Source organism: Cyprinodon tularosa, unplaced genomic scaffold, assembly GCF_016077235.1.
Source record: "Cyprinodon tularosa strain WSP-4 unplaced genomic scaffold, ASM1607723v1 ctg4, whole genome shotgun sequence".
NCBI lineage: Eukaryota > Metazoa > Chordata > Actinopteri > Cyprinodontiformes > Cyprinodontidae > Cyprinodon > Cyprinodon tularosa.
In genome coordinates, this window is record NW_024039118.1 from 222,891 (window position 1) to 245,837 (window position 22,947).

A 22,947-nucleotide genomic window follows, 5' to 3' on the forward strand; every position below is an offset into this window, starting at 1 on the left:
CATCTTCAGAACAGTGTCTTGAACGACCCATTTTCCTTGTTTTTTCAGGACAAATGCACAGCCAGCATGCCAGTTGTCTTGATCCTTAAATACGGATCACCTGTTAACACCCTTTTTTCCCAGAATACCCTCCCTAATTGATGCCCTCTCTAATTGAACTCACCACTGCTATTTTTTTGAACACACCCTTTTCAGTTAATCATTCAATTTCACAGAATCCACAGTATGCATGGCTGTCCTGTTGGGTTTGTTGGTTTTCTATACCTTTATTTTACCCCCCAGAAACTTATCTGGGGTATAGAGTTTGAAATGTTAATAAAACAAGTGATTTTCTTGCTGCTGTTGAGGCACTGCTATTATTTCGAACACAACTGTATGTGCTTTTGTTTTGTTGTTTTTGTTTTTTTGTATAAAGTCATGAAAAATGCTATATTTAGATTTGAAAGAAAAATCTTTAATCATGAACAAAATATCTGTCTCCATTGATGACAAAGTAACATTAAGACATTCGGCACAAATTAAGGGAAAGCATTTCTTGTTGATTTATTTGCATGTTTTGAGCAGGTGCAATGAAGTGATTGTGAAAACCTTTCATTTTATAAATTTACCATCTCAGCCCTCGGAAAAAGTTGAAATGATGCCAGTTTCTAGATTAGCCCGTGGCAGGCCGAGCTCAGGATGCTTCCAGCTTTCACAGAGGAAGTTTTCAGAAAGAGCAGCCCTACATCTAGGTCAGAGCTGCGTTCCCAGAAAGCTTTCTTTCCGCAATGCAGCCCACTCCCTCCATCAACACAGGTTTTTACAGCAGCAGCCTTGGCTCAGCACCAACAAAAAGAACACAAGATGTTTAACTGCTAAAAACAATGCCTGCTGTGTGTTTAAGGAACCTTAAACTGAAGAGAAGACCTGCCGGTTTAAAGAAAATCATTTCATCTTAAACACAGACGTACCACCCCTGAATGTGAATTTACTCGTAACCAAACGATAGATTTCCAAAGTGACTCCTAGTGAGCATGTATAAATCTGAGCTGACTGATTTGCAATGATTCCAAATATAGCTTTATTTGATTGGAAAGCCAGATGATTCGGGATGTTTGGTGAACAAAGATGGAAAGTGAAGTCAACAGGCAGATCCCAAAGGTTTTTGTCTTCACTCTTCTTCAGTCCTTAACGTCAAAATAATCAATCACAGGCTCCTCCTTTACCGTCTTTGACCAGGCGCTTCCTCCTCCAGCCCTAGGAGAGGAATAAAACACAAAAGATATCAACACCTAATAATTACAATAAGAAACAACACCTCACATCTGCTCTCATAACTCTGCAAATGCCACTAAAACGTAATGCTGTTTAATAGGATTTTATTTGAGACAAACTTGAAGATGTGCTTAAATTCTTTAAGAGTTTGAAGGGTAAAAATTAACTGTATTTATTTATTTAACATTGAATGAACGGGCTCTCCATTTTGAAACCCTGTAAATCTGTAGTCTTTCTAGAAGATGACTCACTTGCTGCTGTTCTGTTTGATATGAGCGATGGGAGGAGGCGCCCTCACGGCCGTCTCCCTCTCTATCACTGCTGTCAGGGTTGAGTTGGGACAGACCGACTTCCCTCTGGCAAAAACAAAGACACATCCTCAGAATTGTAATCAGCACTGTGGGTGTGCTGCCATATCTGCAAACAGACATACCTGTGGGCAGTGATGACCACGTTCCGTTTGGGCTCGCTGTCGTAGCTCACGCTTTCCACGCCGTAGACCTCAGCCAGCTCGTGGATGATCTTACGGTGCTCCCTGTTCATCGGAGGAAAGCAGTGGCTCCTCTTCGTCTGTTTTCCCTATACCAGTCGGTAAAGATGGTATAAATGAATAGAGAAGCATTTTATATCCAATAATTTCTTCTCTGATCTGGGGGCTTTTTCATTGTCAGTTGCTGGGATTTTTGTAGGGATTCATACAGCTGTAGCAACTAATAAGGCAGGATGTATCGTTCAGGCAAAGATAACAGATTTCACCCTCTCTGATCCGGATCTGGATTTTATTCAAGGCTCCAACGCTTTTCCCAGGTAAAAAAAAAAAAAGACCCCAAATCCTTTGCATTTGCCTTAAAATACAAATACTAAAGTTCTCTATAAATGAATGGCAAATAGCATAGAATAGGAAAAACAGAGCAAATTTATGCTACTAATGTCAACAGGATTTAAATATTTTTTCTGCAGAAACAAAATAATTTACAGAAGGACAGGAAGGGAAAGTGATACAAGAAAAAACAAGGTAAAAAGACACAAAGAACACAATAAAGAACAAGGGAAATTAAACAAGGAAAAAAGCATGAATGAGAACGGGGAAGGAAAAAGGGGATAGGTGGTAGGAAAGAAGAGATGGAAGAGAGAAGAACACAAAGGAAAGAGGTTAGGAGATAGGACACAAGGGAAGTAACAAGAAAAGGCACAATAAAGGAAATAAGGATGGAAGGTTGAAGTGAGGATAAAAGTAGAAGAGGAAGGATATGATGAATAGGAAGAAGGAAAGAAGCACAAAGAGGATGAAAAAGCACAAGGATGAGGACAGAACGGAGGAAAGGATGGAAGCAAAGAAAACACTAGGACTACAGGACTAAATGAAGGACATGTGAACACAGGTAAGGAAGTAATCAAAGAAGAAGGGAACAGATTAACATTAATGAAAAAAATTAGTATAAATTCAAAAGCAAATTATCAAGATGCTGCTTGGAATGATATTATTATGCTACCTTATTCACGAGCTCCACAAGATTCCTAATCTCCTCCTCTACTTCAGAGAGAAACTTCAAGTCTTTCCTGAAAGCAAAGTGAAACTGAATTTTAGCTTGGTGACCCACCTTCATTTTGGTGCTGTTGGCGAGAAAGCAAAGGTCAAACCTGGCGTCCTCTTTGAGGCTGTCGCTGTAAACAGAGGAGCGAACGTTGAAGGGGTCTGAGGAGGAGTCTATCTGCAACGCCTCGGCCAGACGTCGGTTTCTCTCCAAAGTGGCGCATTCTTGATCGCACTCAAGCCTGGCATAGATGAAGATGGAAAAACCAGAACAGTTGAAGGTTAAAGAGACTTAAACCTCAGTGCTGTTCCAGCAGAACAACCCAAACATACAGCCAGAGTAGAATGAAAAGATGGAGATAAAGGCATATTTAGTCAGGATGGACATCAGACTCCAGACTTCTGATTAAAGTTCTTTTTAAAAACACATAAATTAGTAATAAAAGATTCACCCGATCAAATCCTACCGAAAAAGATCTTCTAAAAGAAGAACTGGTGGAAAAAATGGATGCTAGATCGAGACATCTGGAAGATTTTTAGCTAAACCTGCAAATTTTTGACTAGAGCTGTAGTAGGGCTGGGCGATTTGACCTCAAATATCACGATAAATTGGGCAGTTTTACCTCGATAGCGATAAATGCAAGATAAATGCTCCGGCTTCTCTATCAGAAATAAAGACGTGTGCAGGAAATGCAACTGATCTATTTATACTTTATTTGTTGATTCAATCACATACATATTACTTTCAATTAAATATTTAAGTCTTGTACCCAGTAGGGTTTAAACATTCAACATTGTCTAATTGAACAGGAGAAAAGTGTTAATATTTTTACGAAAAGAGACCTTTTGCACATCTTTGAACTCAACAGTGAGGCTGTGGTGGAGGAAAAGGTTGGATGTGTTACTTTAGGCAGTCCAGACAGTTTTCAGAAACTTTGCATTTCGATTTTTTTTGTTCAACATCAATGGTGCAAACTGAACTGAGCGTACAGTGAGAACAATGTACAGCATTTAAAAATCGCACCATCACTCAAAACAGTTCTTGATCAACGCGCTCTTGATATCCTCTCTGTGTGTTCAGCTTAATTTCTTCCCTCGCTTGACTTCACAGGATAAACTGATGTGAATTTGTTTAAAGCTGTGTTAGACACTTCTTCACTGGGCTCATCCGCCATTCTCTTTGTTTACGATTGACTGGATGGGTGGAGTCACGTGATTACACACCTGTTGCCGTGTCTTAAAAGGGAAAGAGATACCAGCCACCAATGCATACAGTAAAAATGGAAAAAGTTTATTTCTTTTACCGACATGGGAAAGTTGTTGCGGGTTTAACGGCCAGGTCTAGCTGTGGATCTCAAACATTTCAGCAATTGACTCACAAGACATTACCAAACTAGTCTCATGACCCAAAGTGTTGGTTTAAATTCAAATTTATAAAAAAAAGCAAAATGTACTATTTATCATAGGTATAGTAGAAATAAAACGAGGACAAACAAAGCTTTGTTTTCTCTTTTTCTAACTGATATTTTAATATCTTCGAATGCGTAAATATGCTTCATCATTATAATTTGTATCGTTTATTTCTGTAGAATCTCAAGATGCTATAATTGATGATCCCACATTTTATGAATCAATGGACCAGAGGGTGATGGTGCTAAAAAACAAATGCAGACCATACTGTCAAAAAATGTCCTCTCCTTCACAATGTTGCTTTTCCTTATTTTGTTTTATCACAAAGTCTAATAAAGGTTTTTAGTAGTTTTGGTTGCAATATGAACGCAAGGCTATAAATACTATGATCCACTGTAAACAAATAAAAAAAGAAAAATCAAGAACTTTTTATATATATATATATATATATATATATATATATAAAAAAATAAAAAACACTTCTTTTGGCCCCACCTCGTCTGTTTCAGCTCTCTCTTGGTGAGGAGAGGCCCGATGTCCATAGTGTCACCCAGCTGCATGTCAGAGAGTTTACTGGCCATCGCGATGGCTGCAAACCTGTGGAAGAAACATTACAGAAGAACATCTCAAATGGAAAATGAAAGCAAAGTGGTTATACAAAGAGGAGGACTGACCTCTGGTAAGAATTGGCAGCTTCTGTGCAGGCAACAACTTCCTTTCTTCGCCCACAATCACATTGGAGTGCTACCTGTTAGCGTGCAAACATTTTGACACAGCATGAGGTTGCCTTCCCTTTAAGCATGCATTTCATGTAAATCCAAACATGGTGGGCCTGTTTGTGTACCTTGGCAGTGCAGGTGGTGCGTGGGCAGCTGCTGCCTCTGTGACAGGGAGCAGCGCAGGGGTGGCCGCAGTCGGGGCGGGGCAGCGTGCACGGCTGCTGGCAACCACCCTCCGGCAAGCATCCTCCACGGTGGCAGAGCCGTTTGCAGCGGTGCATTTCACAAGGCAGCATCTTATTACATGTCAGCCCACAGGAAATGTCTTGCAGGTGACACGGGATGTTGCTGCGTTGCTGTGGATCAGAGAAACAAGTTTATAGCAAGGATTAAAAACTAAACATAAATGAGTCGTAAAGCTTTGTGGTGTTTACCTCGTGCTTTCCCATGCACCATTTCTGAGTAAGGTATGTGCAAGGTGGACATTTTTCCTCGCTGTGGCAGTTGTGAAACACTAAATTAAAGGAGGAGACATTCAGAATTCTTGTTTAAAACTGTAGAGGAAACGGGAATCGGTCCCTCTTACCGGGATGGTCACACTCATGTCTTCTTGTGCAAAGGTTCTTGCATTCTGGTGGCTTTGTGCCACAGGCAATCGGGGGGTACAACACGGTGGCGCCACAGTGACACGTCAGCTCATCAAAACCTGCCAACGGAAGGAGTGGTAAGATACCTGGAGCCAAACGGAACACCACAAAAAAAAAAAAAAATAATTAAGTCAGGAAAGCAGGACGCACTGGACTGCCAACAGGGCTCACAGTTCCCTTTGTGGCACGGCTCCTGGCAGCGGTGGAGGCCGCAGCTCAGCTTGTAGCCGCAGATCATGGGGCACCTGTGCTCCACATTCTGGATAAACACACATGGAGGGGAAAAAAAGCTCCAGTGTTACTGTTACAAAACCAAACATTCAACTTTTACAGTTTTTACAAAGACTTTATACCAAATAAACCTTTCTAAACTTTTCTAGATAGAGCTCAAGTCACCATTCCAATTATCTTATTATATTAACCTATATTATATATTGGTTAATATTCAGAGTATGATCTTGCAGAGATGGACAAAGACATATGGAATAATGGCCAAACGGAGACTAATGCAGAGATGGAAAAAAAAGGAGAGAGAGGGAGAGGGAGTGTCAAAACTTGGTTTTCCGACTCCAAAAACTATCATCTAATAATCCAGTAGTGGTTCCCTTTAGGGATGCACAATACATCAGCATCAAACAGAATCTAAATAAATCATGGAATGAAATAGGGGTGCAGACAGGTTAACCCTGGACTCACTCACCACACAACAGAGCTCTCCACACTTGTGTCGACCACAGGAACGCTTCTTGTTGCATCGTCTTTTACACGTAAAGATGAGCTCGTCTGCATGGAGATGACCACAGGGGACATTTAAGAAAAGTCAAAAACTTAGTGGTGTCATATTTCACTTTTAGGGCCTGATCCGCTAAGACTGAAAATTTAAAAGTGCTAAATTGCTTTAAAAAACTAACAAAAATATCGATGCAGTTAGTGGTTGATCTAGGAATAGATACTTTGGTAGAGTGGATTTAAAGGCAGACAGAATTTGTACGGGATGTATGATTTCAAAGTGGAGAAGAGTTTAACAGGAAGAAACAGTCGTCACATCATCTTTTCCAAACAGCTTTAACAAATGAGAATAACTGTTTCTTTCCTTTTTAGTTGTTTAGTTTTCTAGCAGAAGTTCTCCCCATCCAAAAACATTCACTATCTGCATATCGACAAAAACGACAAACTTTTTTTTCTCTGACTAGTGATCATCCTTTCTAAGACACAACTTGAAATGTAAGAGAGATGAATGCAGTAGCTTGAGATCGGACTTTCAATTATCACAGCTGCATAACCAGCAGCAGGATGATAGCGACATGTAGAGACAAGCTATTTTTTTTGTCATCTATTTCAGCAGTAAAGAAAACAGAGAACTTCCTATGTCAAAAGAACAGCTTTTCAGTGCTACAATCCATTACATTTTTACTTTGGTTGCAACAGGCGCATTGCAGCTCTAAAATGAATCCACTAACAGAGATGGTGCTGTAGAACAATCCATCCAGACACAATATAGCTTTTTCAAAGGGTTGTTTTTCTTCCATAAGAGATGCGGTATGGCTTCTATTTGAGACTGGCTCCAATTCAGCATTGCTCAATGGAAAATATGTCTCTAATATACACATTTCTGAAAGTCCAAATCTGCTGATGCATAAATTAAATTTTTTTCCTGTCATTATGCACTTTCTTCCTCTTCACCACAATGACATTAAATGGGATAAACACAGTAAGGTCCGTAAGCCGTTTCAGGTTTGATAAATTGAATTGAGCATGTTAAATCATTATATCTGGATAATCACCTCCCAGGATTTTGCATGTTCTCTTAATCAGCATATGTTTCTGCATATTCAGAAAGGCAAACATGCTAATTTCTTGCAACTGCTGTTCTGATTATTTTAACTAATCTAAAATTGTGCACACCTGGTAAGAAGATCAGTTTTGCATATATTACCAAGCAGTGACGGATGGTGGAGTTTTCTCCGGGGAGGCTGGTAAACTTAAAAAAAGAAGTTTACCAAAAAACAATCGAATGTATATAAAGGTATAACACCAGTATATTTACATGAATAACAACAACACTAGTTTTTACGGCACTAGTGGCTAATTTTTTCGACAGTAGGCTGACAGGAAAGGGGATATGAGAGGGGGAGAGTCATGCGGCAAAGGACCACAGCCTCCGTACTGATAATTGAGGAAGGAGGCAGGGAAAGCAGAATAAAGTGTTAGCCTTGCCGCATGCAGTTAGCCAAGCCTTGTTGCTAAATATTATATAAACCTGTCGATCAGCCACACTTTATAAGAGACGACTGTGACATCAGCTCTGTGGCAGGAGGTGGTGTGGAAATAAAGAGGCTATCGGCTCTGGGGGCAGGAGAACTAGGCCCCTTGATCTCATATCCTTTTGAATTAGAGAGGAGCTACTGTTGATGTACAGGTGCTGGTCATAAAATTAGAATATCATGAAAAAGTAGATTGATTTCAGTAATTCCATTTAAAAAGTGAAACTTGTATATTATATTCATACATTACATACAAACTCATATATTTCAGATGTTTAGTTTGTTTAATTTTGATGATTACAAATGACAACAAATGAAAATCTCAAATTCATCATATCAGAAAATTAGAATATTACTGAAGACCAATAAAAACAAAGGATTTATAGAAATGTTGGCCAACTGAAAAGTATGAACATGAAAAGTATGAGCATGTACAGCACTCAGTATTTAGTTGGGCCTCCTTTGGCCTGTATTACTGCAGCAATGCGGCGTGGCATGGAGTCGATCAGTCTGTGGCACTGCTCAGGTGTTATGATAGCCCAGGTTGCTCTAATAGTGGCTTTTAGCTCTTCTGAATTGTTGGGTCTGGTGTATTGCATCTTCTTCTTCACAATACCCCATAGATTTTCTATGGGGTTAAGGTCAGGAGAGTTTGCTGGCCAATTAAGAACAGGGATACCATGGTCCTTCAACCAGGTACTGGTAGCTTTGGCACTGTGTGCAGGTGCCAAGTCCTGTTGGAAAATGAAATCTGCATCTCCAAAAAGTTGGTCAGCTGCAGGAAGCATGAAGTGCTCTAAAACTTCCTGGTATGTGGCTGCGTTGACCCTGGACCTCAGAAAACACAATGGACCAACACCAGCAGATGACATGGCACCCCAAACCATCACTGACTGTGGAAACTTTACACTGGACTTCAAGCAACGTGGATGAAGTGCCTCTCTTCTTTTCCTCCAGACTCTGGGACCTTGATTTCCAAAGGAAATGCAAAATTTACTTTCATCAGAGAACATGACTTTGGACCACTCACCAGCAGTCCAGTCCTGTTTCTCTTTAGCCCAGGCAAGACGCTTCTGACGCTGTCTGTGGTTCAAGAGTGGCTTGACACAAGGAATGCGACAGCAGAAACCCATGTCTTTCATACGTCTGTGTGTGGTGGTTCTTGAAGCACTCACTCCAGCTGCAGTCCACTCTTTGTGAATCTCCCCCACATTTTTGAATGGGTTTTGTTTCACAATCCTCTCCAGGGTGCGGTTATCTCTCTTGCTTGTACACTTTTTTCGACCACATCTTTTCCTTCCCTTCGCCTCTCTATTAATGTGCTTGGACACTGAGCTCTGTGAACAGCCAGCCTCTTTAGCGATGACCTTTTGTGTCTTGCCCTCCTTGTGCAAGGTGTCGATGGTCGTCTTTTGGACAACTGTCAAGTCAGCAGTCTTCCCCATGATTGTGTAGCCTATAGAACTAGACTGAAAGACCATTTAAAGGCTTTTGCAGGTGGTTTGAGTTAATTAGCTGATTAGAGTGTGGCACCAGAGGCCATCAATTTTGAACCTTTTCACAATATTCTAATTTTCTGATATGATGAATTTGAGATTTTCATTTGTTGTCATTTGTAATCATCAAAATTAAACAAAATAAACATCTGAAATATATGAGTTTGTATGTAATGTATGAATATAATATACAAGTTTCACTTTTTAAATGGAATTACTGAAATCAATCTACTTTTTCATGATATTCTAATTTTATGACCAGCACCTGTAGAACTTTCAACGAGAGTCAATGGGCACAAGGCGGAAAAACAGCTTTACTCATCAATAAAGATGAAATATTCATCTTCCACATCTAAAAAAATATATAAAAACAATACATTTAGAAATATGTTAATTTTATAATTTAATTTTAATTTTATTTTTAATATCCTAATCAAGGTCATTGGGTGAGTGGGGCGACACCCTTGCGCCATCTATTGGCCAGCTGCCCTGCTATCAAGTCTGCACATGTTTTTATTTATGCAAACATTTATAATATCAGGGAAAACTACATCAAAATTTCACCTTCTTTTTTAATATCTTCACATGGAACCTCCTGTAAAAAAAGAAGAAAAAAAAAAGGACAATATTTAAAAACTGCTTTCATAACAATGGTAAACATTTGTTCTACTGACTTTCAGGCCCACCTTGGTCTTGGAGCCACAGCGGCACCTGATTGTGGAGGTCAGAGAGCAGGGACCACAGCTCCCCTCATGGCATAAATTCTGACACAAATGAATGGTGTCTGAAAGAACAAGATGTTATCTTCAGACAGACTAAGAACAATGCCAGACGGCTTCAGATAAAGCACATCCTGTTTGTGGTGAAAAACGGACACAATGGACCAACAGGAAGACGAGAGATGTCTGGGTTTTTATCCCAAGGAATTAAACACGTAGGTCAATTTAAGATTTTAAGATTTCCGATTTTTTGATTTTGAAGACGTGCAACAAAAGCCATTGGTGCAAAAGGTAGCAGTACATATTTATTCCACCACCTAAAAAGACATCCACTGCAAAATGAAGAATGTTGTAAACCCTGCATGTCAGCTTCTCCCCGCCCACCGATTTAAAAAGTTAAATAAATCAGCTGTGAATCCGATGATGTTGGCCTCGTCGTTTGAAAAAGCGATCCCATATGAGAGAGAAAGGAAGAGATGGAGTTAAATCACAGAGGCTATTTATTACATTATTTAAATGGTTTTTAGATCCCCTAATACCTGTGACGTGATCTTGTTCAGAGGTTTTGCAGGCGTTCTCTAAACCTGGCAATATTCTTAAATGTATAACTTTTTGTGCTTCTTTACATGCTTCTCAGCACATGCAGATCAATGCAAATAGTTTGGAGATGCTCTGATAATGCTGTAATTTTTGGATGGTATTTCCACTTTTGTTTTGTAATAAATTCTTTCCTAATTTTTTTATTATGCACAAAAGAGCCCATTTTATTTTACATTTTATTTAGATTTTTTTTCTTTGTTTCCTGTTTTTTTTGCTAGGATCTTGTTAAAGGTTTTATACTGACAACCAAAGACGTAATGTGGCAGAATTATTAGTGAAAAGCTCTGAGCTGGTTAAAGTAAAATTAAATTAAATTTGAAACCAAAAGTTTGAATGAGTATATCAGTGCAATTGTATGCACTCTTATTGTTCTTGAAGGTAATTTAAACATATTGTGTATCGCGATATAGCCCAAATATACTGTGATATTAGATTTTCTTCATATCGCCCAGCCCTACTTCAAATATGAATCTTAATCCTCTTTTTCTCATAGTTAAAAGGGAAACTGCTCTCAGGAAACATTTTAATTGATTTAATTTAGTTATTAATTGGCTGTAAACTATGTTTAATTGGGAGTTTATATTTGTAATATGCTGTTCCAGTTTACATTCATCACATTATTATTATTCAGTTTTTGATGCAGCCATCTTTACCTGGATATTTTTTTTTTCTCTTTTTTAAGTGGACAGCAGTTCTGTCTCAGTCAGACCATTTTGATCAAATCAAGATTCAACAGAAGTTATTGTGAGTTATTTTGGAATCCATTAGGTGCCATTTATTGATTTGACCAGATTTGGAAGAGAACAGCATATTTCTTTACAAACTGCCTCTTGTCTAAACCCTGCATTTGTTGGTTCAAGTCCTGCTTCATTCACTGTACCTCAGGAACTGAAGCCCCTAATCTTTCATAATACTTTGATAATAACTGTAAATCAACATTAAAAGCCAGTTATTTTAAATCCTAACTAATGCATTTGTTTTTGTTTTTTTTGCAGAGGACACGCGTTTCTGTTTACTGTAAAACTCAGCTGGATAGTCAGCTGGAAAGCTTTAAAGTCTGCTAACCTGTGGGAATTAGACTTTTCTCCTTTCATACGGATTCTTTCATCTTTCATCTGTAATGTTAAAATGCTTTCATCAGCTCTTTCAACAAAAAAACATCACTACGTGACACTAAACATGACACATTACTTCTCATTTTTAACAGTCTATTTTTGAGTCCTAAATTCTAAAGCTGAAATGAAACTTTAAAGCTATTAAGGTACCGTTGGAGCCACAGGGCAGAGGTTTGTTGCATGTCTTCCCGCAGGACGGGATGGGATCAGAGCAGCTTCGGCGCTCAGAGTAGCCCAGCTCCAGGAGTTTGGTCAGTGGGGTCTGGCCACAGGGACAGGTCCTCACCAGGCTCGGAGAGCGTGGGCACGGCTGGCACGGCCCGCGGTGGCACACCTGATGGCAGCGGTGAGCTTCACAATTCAACATCCTGAACAGGAAACAGGGTCGGGTTATGGAAGGAGTCCTCCGTCTCCACTGCAAACGTATCATTTCCACAGTAGAGACACTAACTTAGAACAAACTTTTTGACAGGAAAAATGTCCTGAGCCATTAAAGCCTTCTTTATCTGTGCCGCACAGCACAGTACGAGTCGTCACGCCGCAGTAACAAACTATAAACACACAGAAAACCAGATGAGTTCAAGTCTTCCAACATCATCTTACATCTTCAGAGCACCATGCTAAATATTAAATTCCATAAAATGTATTCAGTTTGTCACTTTAAAAAAAAACAAATACAGAAGTAAATATAGAAAATGGGTAAGAACACAAAAACCGACTCTATGTGACGTGTATAGAAGTTTGATTTCTAACAAATATCTTAACATTATAGCAAACGCAAATATTTTACACAAAGCTGACAGGAAACACAAGCATACAGCTCAGGTTTAGAATAGATAACTTATATCCTGATATACATCTTGAAATCATTTTGAAATTAATATAAACAAAATGAAAGACTACCAAGAATGAACAGATGCCTGTAGAAATATGAAAATTTACCATGTTTATCAAACTCCTCCAATATAACATTTTAGAAATATGAGCTAAAAAAAAAACATTAAAAGTCATATGACCATTAATGAATTAAATTAGTATTGCGATACATATTGATATGCTGCATTGTTCCAATGTTACAAATATAATTGTATTGATTTGTTGTGTCACACAATTAATGCATCAGTCATGACATGGAGGAGCCTCTACCTAATGCTGGCTCATTACAGAGCGAGGTGGAGGAGGAGACATATTTAAAGAAAATTAAGTCAATTCTACAAATGACCAGCAGAGAAAACGGTTTAACATGAGTCCTTAAAGACTGACAGCGTTTCATAAAACATAAAAATGGTAACAGCCAAGATCTAAGAAAGTGTTATGATAGTGCATTACCTACAATATCCAACATCCGTTCTGTCTTTTTACTTCAGTTTAACTATCTCACTCTAGGGCTCAAAATAATTCAACATCAATATAATTTTATTCAATAGTGGTAATTTTAACACATTTCTACTATTTGGATATACGCTGCAGTCTGTAGTTACAGCTTTTACCTCTTAGTGACACTCTGGGCTCAGCTACAGCACGTTGACTACATGATTCACCACAGAGAGCCCGTGCCCTGCAGCCGTTGGCTGTGCTGCTAAGCTCTAAAATGGTAAGTTTTAGCTATAAATGATAACGTGACCAAACGTCCCCGTTTTGAATTAGATGTCTCCAACTTTAGCATCTGATTAAAAAGATTTTTGCAGGTAGACCGCATAGAAAGCTTAAAGACAGCTGATTGCACAGCTTAAAATTTAGAGTAGAAAAGCTGCGTATAGCCTTTAAATAAGAGGAGAGAAAAAGTTTGTCATTGTGTGATTATGGGACATGTGAATCGCTTCATTTTGTTTTGACTGAACCGATCATTTCCTTACTCAGATAAAAATTTGGTTCAAACTTTACAAGTGTTGTACACGCTCGCTGTCCCTAGGTTAAAAAAAAACAAACAAATAAAATATCAGGATATTGCTGCCATGCCAAAGCCTACACAGTCCTAACTTGCACAAAATCAACATGCACACAGCAGTTTGATGATTAAGCTTTAAATTTTAATTTACAAACTGAGTGAAGACACTGCTCAGCATGCAGGGCTCTAACAGTGCAACAATGTAAACTAGCCTGTCAGTGGTGCGAGAGAAAGCAATTCATGAACAATGAGGAGAAACAGCTCTGTTTTTAAAAAAAGAAGTAAAGACAATCGTGACAAACACATTTTTCTTCAAATATTTCTGTTTTCATAATGGCTAAACCCATAGAATATGGTGTTAATGTTGAGCTGCAGCATTTTTTAATACATCATCAATAATTTCCATCTTTATCATTTTAAGTTTTCCTTTACAACTAATTGATTTTAAAACTGATTTAGTTTAACAACAGATCCTATCTCCTCTCTCACTGTAGGAACAGAGATACTCACCCTGCTCAACCTGCAGCTGGCAGGGCTGACACGCCCCGCTGTGGCACACCTGCGTGCAACAGTGTTCGCCACAGTTGAGTAAAGCCCCGCAGACTTTGTCACACTGGAGGACTGTGGCCTGGCCGCAGCGCATCGGCTGACTAAAACAAGGCAAATAAATCAGAACCAAATCTGTCAAGAGACACAATGTGCTGACAAACAATCAAACACCAAGAAAAAAAAAAAAAGACAAACATGGAGTATTTACCTTGTCTTCCCACAGACACAGGATTTGGTGACAAATGCAGGACATGAAGGACAAGGTCCAGGATGACACAAGCTGAGGGAAAACAAGCCACGTTGAAAATAATGCAGCAAACATAAATGTATTTTATTGGGACTTTTTGTGACAAACGCAAAGTTGTAAATAACATATTTGGAAGGTTTCAACATCGTTTGAACTCTAAGAAGTGTGGTGCGGACACCTTCTCAGCCCCTTTTACTCCAATGTCCCAAACTAAACTCTGATATAACCAATTCACATATTAGGACATTAGTGATAGGGGAATAATAATGAATCATTTTGCAGATGTGCTGCTCAGTGGTGCAGTGCTGCCTTGCAGCAAGCAGGCTCTAAGTTCAAATCCCGTCCCCGGGGTCTTTCTGCATGGAGTTGCATGTTCTCCCTGATCATGCTTGGGTTCTCTCTGGGTACTCTGGCTTCCTCCCACAGTCCAAAAACATGACTTTTAAGTAAATTGGCTTCTCTAAATTCTCCTTAGGTGTGAGTGTGTGCATGAATGTTTGTTTGTCCCGTTTGTCTCCGTGTTGCCCTGCGATAGACTGGCAACCTTTCCAGGGTGTACCCCGCCTTTTCACCAGTAAAAAGCTGGAGATAGGCACTAGCACCCCTCGGAACCCAACAGAGATAAAGTGCGACTTAAAAAATAGATGCATTTTGAAGATTACTGTATGAAGTTAAGTGAACTGTTGTGATAAGTTTTAAAAGCAAAATATTCAAGCTAATAAGTCTGCAGGCCAGTGGCCAGTTTATTTGTAACATCAGCCAAAAAGCGGCCGATATAAAATTTCTACTTTGGCTGCCACTCTTTGGCCATCAGAACTGAAGAGGTCTTTCAAAAAGACTAACTTCAGCACATCATTCAGTTCTAACCTCTGATTCCTACATAGCTGTGGAGACGCCAAACAAATCTCTACTGTGTTCCTTTTCTTATCTAATCGCCTAAATATTATTCCTCTCCCACTCCTGACAGGCTGTCCTGCAGAACTGAGAAACCCCACAGTGTCGTGTCGCTTTCACAGCTCACATGTTACAGGGGTGGTTGCAGTCTGCGCCGCTCCTCTTCTTCCCACACATGTCACCGCAGCTGTGGGGAATCTCGCTGCGCTGCCACTCGGGGTTCGTCACTTTGCCTGCCAATCAAATCCATTGGAAGGTAACAGAAAGGAAAACACAGTGGAAGGATGGATGGATTAGGAACAGTAAGATAGGTTATCAGAAAATATCAATTGATCTATGAAAAAAGTCAAAGACAGATGGATGGAGAATCCTTAATTTAACCCTTCACACATTTTTTGTGAAAACCCTGTGGAGAAGAAAAGGCTGTAGGCCATGTTCGACCTCAGAGGGGCGCTCTCACCACAGAAGCAGGTGTAGGAGGTTGGGTGCTTCAGTGCTACGTTCTGGCAAGCAGGACAACGCCAACCATCAGATGAATCTGAAGCAAAAAGACAAACAGCCATTGAAGTTGAACACTAAAGCCGCTCTGAGTCAGACCCACCTGCTACAAAGCACAGAGTTATGCTGAATCAGCAGGAGCGATTACCAGTCACAATAGTTGCCTTGGTACAAAGCATGCTGCATACAGCTGGTTTTTAACCAGAGGTCACATGGTGTTAGAACTCTCTTGGGTGTATAGCCACCGCGCCCTGTTTAAGGCTCGTACCGTCTGCCTGCGAGGCCGGGGAACGCGCCCACTTCTTGATGCAGTTCAGATGGAAGACGTGGAAGCAACTCTGGCAGCTCCACACCGGGGCCATGGCCCTGATCACGTCGCAGCACACCATGCACTCGTACTTTTCCTCAGACAGCTGTTCAATCAGGCAGCCTGCGGAGTTGAGTCGACATCAAATGCTTTTGATGCTGATGTAAACAAAATAAATGCCACAAGTTTATCCCGAGTTTACAAAACTCCTCCATTTTGACATTGTAGAAATATTTCATTAGAATAAAACATTAAACCACATAAAAACAGTATCGTCAGTCAGTGTAAATTTCTAATGGTAATTTCTATGAAAATATCAAAAAAGTCATATCACTACTAGAAGCTGGCATTTATCGTATCGCTTATCATAATACATTTCTAGTCATAACAATTTTGATTCATTGTCTAAACTGCAAGTCAGAATTGGCGATGATTAAATAAAAAACTTCAAAAAATAGGTGAATTGTGCATTTTTATGTTTTTCTTCATTCATTTCTTCCATTAGGGCATTAGCATAGTTGAAGACTAAATGCTATTGATATGGGATGTTTCGTGATAGAAACACACTTCTTTATGTAACTGGTGTGCTCAAAAAGTCTATTTGTATATTCTAGAACTGAGCTGCTCTAGGTGGCGTAGCTCTGCTAGCTTGATTCTGATGCATGTTGAAAAACTGCCCATAAATTACAGCAAAAGTTTATTTCCTTTTGGGATTAATAAATAATTTTGAATTGATTAGTTGCTGTGGTATGTGGTAGCAGCCATACAGTTGCCTAAAAAAAAAAAGACTATTAAGAATTAATTGTTTTACTGTCAATTTTATCAGTATCTCAATTGTAAAAATATTTTAAAACCACATCACCCAGCACAAACCATGACATTTTTTTATATTGAATTATTGTCTACCCTTGTTCATAGGCAGCTTTTAATACATATTAGATAAGATTCTATAGTTTAAATGTGTGTAATGAACAGATACCAAACTGATCAGTGCATCACAACACTTCAAATCGCTGTGGTATATTGCTTTTTATAAGGTCTGGCTCTAAACTTAAGAAATTTGCTAATGCAGGTTCTCCAACCTTACCTAAAATATTCCTCAGTATTAAATAAAGGACAAACTATGCATAATCCGGGGCTACTCTGGACAAAACAGAACAATGAGAAAAGACAAAAACTTGCAAAAATTCACGAGGCAAAGCAACATAAAATGAAGCAAAATTAAGTGAAGGAAAATGTCCCCTGGTTAATCTGTCCTTAAATAGATGCTTTTGTTTTTTCTACCCCCATAACTTCGATACCCCTAAATTAAACTGATAACACTGACATACCCCCATCAGAGGTCTTTGTATTTTAATAAGATGTTTGGTGTCAAGTTGGTGTCTCTATACTCTAAAGTAAAGTAGTGGTAGCATCATGCTGTGGGGGAGAGAAGCCCATTGGAGATATCATGCTAGAGATAATAGAAAAAGAAATGGAAGCAGATCTATTAAAGGCTGCCAAACATTTGCGGGTGTTAGCCTTCGAGCAGAACAACAGAAAGCTGCTGTTAACATTGAATCCTATTTAGGTTAGAATGGCCCTGTTAACGTTTAGGGACTCTCTGTGATCTAACTGAACTATTTTGGACAATGACTGAAGTTTGCAGCTGTCTCACAAAGGTAAAGACAAGTCTGAGGAGCCCTGCAGCAGTAAACAAAGCATCAGGTTGTTCTACAAGGCACCAAATTAGGCTAATGGGTACTAATATAAAAATCTTTTCCCATCCACATCACATCTATATGCTGGTTTGTCACTTAAAATTTGAATAAAGAACCTAAAACCTCAGGTAATATTGTGAGAAACTGTGGTAGGTTTCAACACTTTTAGTAATGTCTATTTAACTCTCTGGGTCCTTGTGACCTCAATGTCATGTTGCCAACCATACAAACTAGCTATTTGGGATCTTACACAAGAATTTTAAACGTTTTAGTAAATTTGGTAAAAGTTATTTTGGTAATAATTTAAAGATGCTGATCCAACCTGTCTGTGTCTCTTTGCTTTTTGGCATTGTGTTGGAGCCCCTCTGAACCGAGCTGGTGTTCTGGTAGCCTGGCCTTCTCCCTCCTCTTCCTTGAAAAGATTTCTGTGGTCCTGAGGATTTTCCAGCTTTGTAGGCAGGATCCTGAGACAATCTTCTCAGGTCAGAGCCATCCTGGCCATCAGCTGCTCTCTTTAAGCCCTCCTCGCTGTCAGACTGTGGTTTTGGGGGCTTGATCGGTCCTTGTCGCCGCTTCCCCTCTTTGCTTGTCCTCGGTTGATCGTGAATTTGGGTTCTGATGCCTGGCCTGCTCTGGGAAGCTCTTTTTGTGGTCTCTGAATGGTCATGATAGCTTTGATATGGAATATCAATTTCATCTCCCTTCACCTGCTCCCGACCTGAAATTCCTGTCTTTTTAACTTGAGATTCGTGATCTTTTAAGGTTTGCTGTGAATCCCTGTTCCCACTTTCCCTCCTCCAGCTTGGAGCATCAGGTCCATCCATGGAACTAGCATATCTGCTGCCAGAACCAAACGGACCAAAGTCCCTACCAGGTTTTTGCTGCCAGTGTCCAGAACTTCCTACATTTCCATTATAAAACCTGTTTTCCCCTCTCCTTCCTCGTCCTCTGCCTCTTCCCCTGGCTCCATCTACTTCTGGATAGGAAGGAGCATTACACTCAAAGTAATTCAAGTTATTTTGGCCAAATGCTTGTTTGAAACCTTGATTAAAGTTTCCATAAGGTTGAGTTGGGTCATAGCTGTAGCCGCTCAGGTTTCTGTCACTGTTATGTCTGGGTCGGCCTCTCTTAGAGCCTCGGTGATGCTGCTTGTTCTGCAGTTTACCATCTGGATTGAGGTCAGGTGGGTCTGCAAACAGAAATGGCAACAGTGTAAAAAAAAAAAAAAAAAGATGGCTGATCAAGAATCAAATACCCCCCAAAAGGATTTATCCTTCCTTCACTTTTTTTTCTCTCATTACAACTCCAGGGATTTCATTCAACGCACCATTAATATATAGCTTTTAATTCACAACATCACAACATGATGCCCAAAAACATAAGGAAATGTCATCAGATTTACGTTCAGAGGATAACGAAATTTTAATATTTGAAATATAATTTAAACTATAAAAATTATCCTTATAGAGTCAAAATTCTGCCAAAACTGTTTGAAAGATGTTTAATCATTTAGCCAAACCTCACCCATCCCTAGCCTGGATTTGTCTAGACGGGGCCTGAATAACATTTAACACATTAAACCTAATAGATTTCCTTCTTAAATCAGAAATCACTAAGCTTTTATCACTTTTCAGACCATTGACACCATCCGATCCAAGTAAAACAATAGTAAATCTCCAGTAACTTACAGCAACTAGCCACCTGACTACAGTTCTGCTTTAGCTCTAGTTTAAAAGCAGAGGAAACTAGCTGTTGGTCACATGTTTCCAGCTCCTGTTACATTATTCAGGTCAGGTGGAAGGTCGGTTTCAAAGTTCCCAGTCACACGAGCTCATGTCTGATAAAGTGAGCAAATTGTCAATGCTAGGCTAAAACGAAAACACTCCTAAGCTTTAATTAGAAAGTTACTGCTAACGGCTGGCTAACAGTTAGCTTAGCACTGTACTGTAAGGAGACATTAACTTGGCTCATAAAGTTTTTTTTTATTTATTTATGAGACTTAAATCTAACTTTAAGGTGTATTTTGAAACATAGTAGTTACCCGAGGAGCCTTCAGCCATTCACTTTGTACTTTTTCTCCTAGCAAGTTTAACAGCAGCAGGCTCGTTAAGGAGAGCTGACAGGTCCACCCGGGTCCACGGTTTGACAGTCCACCTCACTCCTGTCCTCTGTGGGTAAAACCGACCCAAAGCTCCTTATAACTTGTTCAATATTTCGTCTTTTCTCCACTTAAATCAACCTAAGAACACCTGCTAGCTGAGCGCTAGCACGGGGAGGGTTGTGAACCGGAACTTCTTCTTCTTCTTCTTCTTATGAGATTTTATGGCGGTTGGCAAACTTGTGAAATGTGCATTACCGCCACCAACTGATATGGAGTAAAGCAAGGAAACAGGAAACGATTCACCCCCCCCAAAAAAAAAAAAAAAAAAAAATACAATAAAATAACCTGTGTAACTTAAACCCACATAATACTAAATTATACTAAATTACATTTGCCCGTATAATTTTAATTTACTCTAGGTCATCGTACCTCTGCCAGTTTCTGATGGTCCCATTGGTCTTTCCATCATGCTTCCAACCATCTCCCAGTTCATATCTTTAACATCCAGATATTTTTCTGCAGCCTTCACTATTATTTTGATTTTTTCTGTTTTTTTTGTCGTCTGAGCAGTACAATTAATCACTTCCACCATGAAAAGAACAAAATTTGTCTTTTTAACAATTAGTGAGTCTTCATCAATTTTTGGAGATTTCTCTAGAGGTTTGAAATTTGCCGTGTGTTGAACTGTAGGTTTGGGTTTTTCTGACTGAGATGGGATCCTTTTTGCAGCTTCAGCATAAGTTATTCCAAGCTCAAATTTCATTTTTTTTATTTCTTCAGACCTTTTGCTTGCTTCACAGCCGCGATAAGCAGCAGTATGTTCTCCACCACAATTACAGCATTTTATTTTAGCTTCTTTTCCACATTTACCATATTCATGTTCTCCTGCACACCTTCCACACCTCTGTTTCCCTTTACAAACTGCTGCAATGTGTCCGAATTTTTGACATTTGAAACATCTCAATGGTGGTGGATTGTAGATTTTGACATTGTAACTGATGTAACCGATGAATACTTTGCTTGGTAATTGCTCTTCCTCGAATTTAATTAGTACAGATAAACTGTCAGATCTTTCTCCGTTTCTTGTTGTTTTTAACCGTTTTACTTCTTTTACTTTTGCACCGCTTATGTTTTCCAGAATCTCTTTTTCAGAAATTTTCAGAGGAACTCCTCCAATGACTCCCCTGCTGATCTTTTTGTTCTCCATTAGGCTGCACTGAACTCTTATCCCGTCAATTTTGTTAATACGTATTGCTTTGCCTTGCTGGGCGCTGTCTCTGCAGTTAATTAGCAGGTCTCCACTGTACAGAATTCTGGCACCTCTGACTTCTCCAACAAGTTTATTGATGGTTTTTGTTAAGTGAACCGGATTCCAGTTTGTAAAAGAGTCTGCCTGATTAACGACTTTGAATATGACTTTGAATTCATTTTGTTGTGCTGTGGAATGTATGGATTGATCATCACTGGATTGTTCTGAACTAGATTCCCCTTTAACTGATCTCTGTTTTTTCCGCTTTTTCTCATTTTTTGATGCTGCTATCTTCCAACCTTCATTGTCACTATTTCCCTCTTCCATCCCACAAGAATCGCTTCCTGTTTCCTCACTACTCACGGCCCAGGACATTTCTCCACAAGCAGAGCAGCTTCAAAACACGCGCCATGCACCAAACGACCAACGTTCCTCCCCAACCGGAACTTCCGTGCTGGATTTTCAAAATAAACACCCTGGATCTGCTTACACCGGAAATAGAATCCAGTAAAAGTTTCTGCCAACTTTGTATATTTGATTGGAAGATTTGCACGTTCTCCTTTGGTTGAAACGTGCAAAATTAGGTCAGGCTGGAAGGAGAGGATTATTGTACATCAAGTTTCAATTATTTCAGTTTAACTGGGACATTTAACACATAATTTAATCTGAATTCTACCTCTTGGTGTAGAACCTGAGCTTCCCCTCACCATGATGCTGCCATACATGTGTGTCTATCAGGGTGGCAGAATGTGAATTTACTGATAAAGTGAGGTTTTTGGTCTGATCTAACAGGAGCTACATTTTTGAGCATTTAGCTTATGGCAAGCTGGAAGCAAGTTGTCTTCCTGCTTATCTGTAAACTTCCTACATGTGGGAAGTGCACAACATTTAATGTCATCTTAGCACCTGAGCAGTGTCTCCCTGCAGCTCCTCCAAGGTAACAATAGACCTCTGCATTTGTGACTGTAGGGTGATTTTTAAAGGATAAATCTATTATAAAATATTTCTATGAGTGTAAATTTACTTTACTCAACTTTTAAGGTGTTTTCAGTCTTTTATATGAAAGTATTTTGTATTCAGTGGAACACAACTGAACATATTTATGTACTTTTCTATATTTCAAGGCCAATACATGTTTTTTCATATAAAAAAAAAGAATACATCACTAAGTCCAGAGTCAAAATTTGTTAGTTATCATTTTCCATAGCTCATATAAGTAATTTAAAGATTTGAATTTAAATCTGATCCATGCTGTTCATATATTTTCTGGGGACTTTATGGGAGCCATAAGTCCAAATTGGATCAAATTCATTAAGATTATTTGTAATCAATCAAATAACATATGTTGCTCCTTCTAATAGATTTAACCAGATTCTACAGAGTTTGGTTAAGTAACACACTTTCTAAAAAAAACCCCAAACAGATACCTATTCATAAATGGCTTTTGCAGTCTTAAAATGAACTATTTTTAAAAATCTACCTTCCTCCTAACTCTGTGAATAAATCACAGCTTCAACACCTAAATGTAACAGACATCAAAAATAAAAAGAGTAACATACCATAGGTTGCCCACAAGGGGGCGTCTTATGCCAGTTTATTTGTAACAAAATAGTTTTACCCTGATGTTGAAATCTGAGGTAGAAATAACTAAGCAACCCTCTGTTTCTGCATATTTACCACATTTTCCTTTGTGGCAAATAGCGGCGTATGGCGGTGTTTATTTAGTGTTGAAAGGGGAAGTGAAAGTGGGTGATAG

The 22,947-nt window shown here is 39.2% G+C and overlaps 1 protein-coding gene across 1 annotated transcript; it reads right to left on the reverse strand.

Annotated features, from left to right (window-relative positions):
* Positions 1-551: 551 nt before the first annotated feature.
* Positions 552-20,130, reverse strand: nfx1 (nuclear transcription factor, X-box binding 1). Its single transcript, XM_038297921.1, has 23 exons — positions 19,883-20,130; positions 18,164-19,030; positions 16,103-16,264; positions 15,797-15,874; positions 15,464-15,569; positions 14,404-14,475; positions 14,157-14,296; positions 12,210-12,309; positions 11,909-12,126; positions 10,011-10,108; positions 9,889-9,919; positions 6,265-6,347; positions 5,715-5,823; positions 5,504-5,623; positions 5,352-5,431; positions 5,043-5,273; positions 4,873-4,946; positions 4,694-4,795; positions 2,896-3,030; positions 2,748-2,814; positions 1,688-1,833; positions 1,506-1,610; positions 552-1,236 (listed from the first exon to the last, which is right to left on the reverse strand). The coding sequence occupies exons 1-23, from the start codon at positions 19,899-19,901 to the stop codon at positions 1,161-1,163; spliced, it is 3,219 nt and encodes a 1,072-aa protein (XP_038153849.1). The 5' UTR covers positions 19,902-20,130; the 3' UTR covers positions 552-1,160.
* Between the last annotated feature and the right edge of the window lie 2,817 nt (positions 20,131-22,947).